Here is a 6,000-nt window from a genome sequence, read left to right as displayed (position 1 = left end):
TTTAAGGCATTTTTTATCAAACATGAATAAAAACTATTGGGCAAAACAAGGACAAACATGGACTTTCAACTCCACACTTTTTTTCGTTTTTCTATTAAGAATATGCGAGACAAAATAACAAGAAAAATGCTATTTATATAAACATTTTATACAAATTTTTTTACAGTATAAAAAAATAAGAGAAGGAAGAAAAAAGTAACGAAATTGTTGATATAATAATAAAATATGATTATAAAAATGTTATAACCCAAACAACAATCATAAAATAATTTGCGTCCCTAGAGTGTGAACTGTGTAACTCAATAACATAGCTTAATTATGCTCACTTTGCATTATTAAAATTGGAACAGCATATAACTAAGTAATTTGAACAAATATCAGCACCACGGTGGCTGCAAAAGATCTTATTGTTACATCATCACTAGGAACCTCAACACAGAGGAATGCTAGCTAGAACATCATTCTTTTAAACACGTTTCTTAATACACTTAGAATGACTTACAGGTTAACTTTTGAGAAAAATTAACCATAAAAATATATTAAAAACCTTGTTAAGAGAACAAGTAGAAATCAGAGCAAGCTAATTTGGGGGTGGATGGGGAAGGCTCTTGAGGTAGTCTACGAGGGCCGTGAGACTGTTGTGAGAGGATCCACCATCTTGAACAGCTTTCCAAGCTTTTTCTTGCATCTCTTTGGCTTTGTTTCTCATTTGCTTACTCTCCTTATCACCGTCCATCAACCTATTCACAGCCTTCTCTATACGTTCGCCATTAATCACTTTCTCTTTACCCTGATACGGTGAAATGCTCCACTCTGCTGCGCCTACTTCCACCCCAAAACCATGTACCTCAGTTATCAGCTTCTCATTATAGTATTGGTCGCTGAAACCAGGCATGGTGATCATGGGAACCCCAGCACTAATGGCTTCCGCTACTGCGTTCCATCCACAATGCGTTAGGAACCCTCCCGTGGCAGGGTGATTTAAGATTAAGGGTTGTGGGGCCCATCCCTCTAAAAGCATTCCTCTGTTCTCTTTCCTCATCTTTTCTTCAAAACCTTCTGGCAACCATCCATTGTTATTTTCTTGTTCACCGTTTTTGTTTTCCCGATGAACCACCCAAAGGAATTGATGTCCTGAGGCTTCAAGCCCCTTGGCTATTTCGCAGAGCTGTTCATCTGACATAATGCACAAGCTCCCAAAACAAATGTAAACGACCGAATCTTGTTCCTTGGAGCTGAGCCATCTCAAGCACTCGTGCTCATCACCCACCGCACTGGGCACTGTCTTTTGTACCATGAGAGAACTAGGGCCAACGTGCCACACCTTGCGCCCTGTGAGCTTCTCGTAATATTGGGTATACTCCACGTCAAGCTCGGCGAAGCTGTTTACAATAACGCCATGGCTGTCCTTCTCAGCGTTGACCAGAGATTCAGTCAACGCAGCAAAGCCAGGCGATGGCTTAATGGATAAGGTAAGGGGCTGTGGGAGACCGGGGATGTGATAGGGCCCTGAATCAGAAGCAAAGGCTTCTGGGTGACTCTTAATGGCCTCGATAACGCAAACGTCGAAGATGGAGATAGGGTTGAAAATGAGCCTTGGGATTCCGAGGCTTTGGGCTGAGGCTTCACTCCACGTGAACATGATGTCTGGAATAAAAGCATCTGGAGGGCTTTGCTTCATGAAAGCCTCGATCTCTTGGCGTATAACATGAGATGCCTTGTGTATCCTAAAAGCTGTTTCGTCCTCAGAGGCTGCAGACAAGTTCTCCACCCCATCAGGGAGATCCACCAGCTTGCTGGGGAATTTTATGATGTGAACGCGGATTTGGTAACCCAAGGCTCTGTCCTCGTCAATGGTCTTATCGAATAGCTGAGCGTTGGCGGGAGTGGTGACGATCGTCACTTGCTGACCTCTTGAAGCCACCAAACGAGCCACGTGCACCAGAGGGATTAGGTGTCCCTGTGCGAAGAATGGGAGAAAGTATATTCTCAGTGGTCGAGATATTTCCATTGCTCTTCTTCCTTCGCTTCCTCTGTAACACGTAATATCACTTCACCGCTTCTCTCTCGCCGGCTCTCTGTCAACAACTCTCACGGCTCCTATATGTTATATACTGCATGCTTAAAATATATAATCATAATCATTATCATAATCATTATCCTTGTCATTCCCATTCTCATCATTATTTTATATTTTCTTCAAGTCCTAAGTACAAACACAGAGAGTGAAGTGGGAAGCACCGCGAGTAACACCGCGAGTAACACGCTCTAACATTATTTATTTGAAAACCGTAGCCCGTGGTCGGCATGGAGGATTATTTTTCTTTTTCTTATCTTTCCATATTCTACGCTGGATACTAATGCAAGATAACGTTTAAAACGAGAAATTTGTCGGAGCAGTAGTCCAGATATAAAAACATACTAATGTAAAATTTATTTTTATTTTAATCTTTCAACTTAAATATTAACAGGCTTTTAATTTTAATTTTTTACAAACTATTTATCACTATATATTTCTTTTCAAAATTAAACACTAAAACTATGTTTAATTACTGTTTTAAAACAGTTTTATATTTTTAAAAACAAAATAAATACAAATTTATATTAAATTTTATTTTTAAAAATAAAAAACTGTTTTTCTTTTTAAAAAACAACACTCTCTTATTATTTGAAAACAGTAGCCCGTGATCGGCGTGGAGAATTATTTATATTTTTCTTATCTTTACATTCTAGGTAGATTGCGAGACAAATATTTAAAACGAGAAATGTGAAAGAGTAGTCAAAGACATAAAAACATACTAATATAAAATAAACTTTTATTCTAATCTTTCAACTTAAATATTAACAGGCTTTTAATTTAAATTTTTACAAACTATTTATTAATTTTTTTTTCAAAATAAATTTCCTATTTAAGATTATTTTGGACATATCACTAATAGTTTTTTCACACAATTCTTTTTTAATAAGTATCGCCAACCACCACCGCTAAAGACTAGTAGAATACATACGGATTTTACATACAATAATAAATCTATTTTTTAACACATATAGATGATATATTTTTAAATTGAGAATTTTCTTTTTTTGGTATAAACCTATCTGTAATTGTTATCGTAAACATCGTGTAAGGACTTTATATATATATATGGTTTTTTATTTAAAATTAAAAAATATAGAATTTTTTGTAAAATTATATAAACATGATTTTTTTCAAAAATTATCATTAGCAATTTTTTGTCAACTTTTGATATACTTTTTAAATATTTAATTATATTTTTAAAAATTGCTATCAGTAATTTTTAATTTTTTAAAAATTGTTAATAACAACTTTTGAAACTTTATTACTTTTTTAATTTTTTATTTATGAATTTTTGTGTTACACCAAAAATTATCATTGGTGATTTTTAAACTCTATATTTCTATAATTTCTCAAAAGATTTCATATTTTTTGAATTTAAAAAAAATCATAAAAAAAGAGCCTATTATGTAACACGCATAGACAAAAATTATAAACCAAAAATTTAAAAATAATAAAAATAATTATCAACGGATTAATATAGAGTATTTACAAACAGTATATTTTAAAATTAGATTTTTAAAAATTTTTTTTTAGATAAACTAATAAGTATGTATTTTGACATGTTTTTAGAATATATATTTATTTTTTATCATTATTTTATTAAGTTTTTACACTAATTTTTATGATTATTGTGCAAATTAATATAAAAAAGTCACAATTAGGTTTTAAGTGAATTTTGGATCTAAATTAGATAGAAAATTGAATTTTGTAACAACCAACACAGGGTGGTTAGAGCTACGACTGTGCTTACTTGTGACAAGTCCAACTATAAAGAAATTTTGAAATTTTTAAACTCCATTAAAGAGACCTTAAGAGAGCAACGTAGATATTCTTTTGATATCTCTCATATCTTTCATCTCTTTTTACACTTTCAATTTGGGTGCTGGCCGGTTGCTGACGATGACGAGAGCTTTGGGAGCACATCTTGAGATTAAGAGCTCTCTTCATCTCCTAAAAAAAATTTAAGTTAAATGAAAGTCTCAGATTGGGTGTAAAAGTTTTCAAATTTACACCGATGTAAGAAGATCCTGCCTATATATATATATATATATATGTGTGTGTGTATATATATATTATGTCTAGCTAAATCTATAACTAGATCTATGGTATATTCTTTGCATGAATCTATGAAATTTTTTTTATTTATGATAATTTTGTATTTCTGTTATTGATTGGTGTTTATCGTATTGTGCTATATTTGCATGTCAAATTTGGCAATTCTTGAACATACTATAATTAATTATATTATAGGTAATTGTACTACATATAGTTAATGGGTCTTAGATCTGTAGGGTAAAATAAGGTAAATAATTAAGTGAACCTAACTTAGTTCTCTTTCAATTGTTATTAAATTAACAGTTCATAGGCTTTTCATGTTTTATCTCACTACAAGAAAAATAGTTATTTGCGACTGATATTTTAGTTACTAATAAAAAAATTTTCAGTTGCTAAACTAATCAGTGACCGATCTTCTGACTGATATTATTGGGTCGCTAGGTGGCTAATGGTTAACAACAAATTTAGCGACAAATAATTTAGAGATCAAATTTAGAGACTAAATTAGTGACCAACTTTAGAGACTGAATTAGTGGCCGACTTTAGAGACGGTATTAATGATAGAATTTAGAGACTGATTTGGTGCTGACTTTAGAGGCTGGTTTAATGATTGACTTTAGATATTGATTTAGAGACCAACTTTAAAGACTGAATTAATGACTAATTTTAGAGACTAAATTAGTGATCAAATTTTGCTTGAAACTAATTTTAATGACTAATTTAGAAACAAATTTTGTGACAATTTTTTAGATGAATTTTGTGACCGGTCTTGATGATGATTTATTGACGAATTTTAGAGACTAATTTAGTAACCAATTTTAAAATTGATGTAGAGATCAATTTTTGGTGTCAAAATTAGTCACTAATAATTTAAATATTAATTTTAAAATATGTGAACTAATTAATTATCATTGAACCTGATAGGCATAGATATATCATCAATAATAACAATATTCTTCATATATGATTAACATCTTTTAGCATACACAATACACATTATATAAGTCTTTAATTCTATACACGATAATACATAATAAGCTCTAAAATACAATACAAATTGTTAAAGTCTCTCATTACATACACAATACACAATAGAAAAAGATATGTCAAGTAATATAAGGTAACAAACATTAAATATTTCATTCTGACTCTCCATTTGTTACTTCTTTGCAAATAGGTTGCATTGATTGTAAAACAGAAGGTTGAAAGTTCATCTTTTTCATTATATTTTGTAACAATTGATTATTCGATTGAATATCTCCTTCAATATTTGCCACCCTAGTACCGAGGTCATCCTTTTTAGTTTGAACTTCTTTTAATTTTTTTTTTTCAATTCTTGAAGTTCCTCCCTTTGTAGCCACTCAGATGATGAAGAACTTGAACCATGATAAAAAAGTCTCCCAGCTACGACAGTGGACTCCAATCCAAAGCCATATACTCTTTCCCTTTTTCGTTCTAGCTACCTCATGCCACACATTTAACTCACTCAATAGAGGGGTTCCTTGAGAAGATGATATTTGTGTTGCTTCCTCTCCCATTTGCATGTAAATTTTTCCTGTTAGAAACAATAATATAAGGTAATAACCTTAAAAGCATACAGTAAACACAACAAAATTACACAAAAGTTTGACTTATATCTATATGTGCAGATTTCTTATCCACTCATCTTATTCTTCTTATGTTGGTGTGTGTGACGAAATAATTCTAATGGAGTAAGAGCATTTCCAGTTAACTTTGTTTAAGACAAATGCAATCACATATATTAATACAAAGTATGTATACACATAAATTACAAATTACTACTTGATACAAAATAAATTTTATAATAAATTACTACATAATCATTACATCCTAGCCATAATTGC

General features: G+C 31.8%; 1 protein-coding gene across 1 annotated transcript; it reads right to left on the bottom strand.

Moving 5' to 3' along the window:
* Positions 1-580: 580 nt before the first annotated feature.
* Positions 581-2,011, bottom strand: LOC113866096 (anthocyanin 3'-O-beta-glucosyltransferase-like). Its single transcript, XM_027500986.1, has one exon. The coding sequence runs from the start codon at positions 2,009-2,011 to the stop codon at positions 581-583; it is 1,431 nt and encodes a 476-aa protein (XP_027356787.1).
* Positions 2,012-6,000: the final 3,989 nt, after the last annotated feature.

This window comes from Abrus precatorius, unplaced genomic scaffold (genome assembly GCF_003935025.1).
Source record: "Abrus precatorius isolate BTA unplaced genomic scaffold, Abrus_2018 Scaffold4, whole genome shotgun sequence".
NCBI lineage: Eukaryota > Viridiplantae > Streptophyta > Magnoliopsida > Fabales > Fabaceae > Abrus > Abrus precatorius.
Note: the sequence above shows the minus strand (reverse complement) of the source record. Positions and strands in the feature narration are given on the sequence as shown.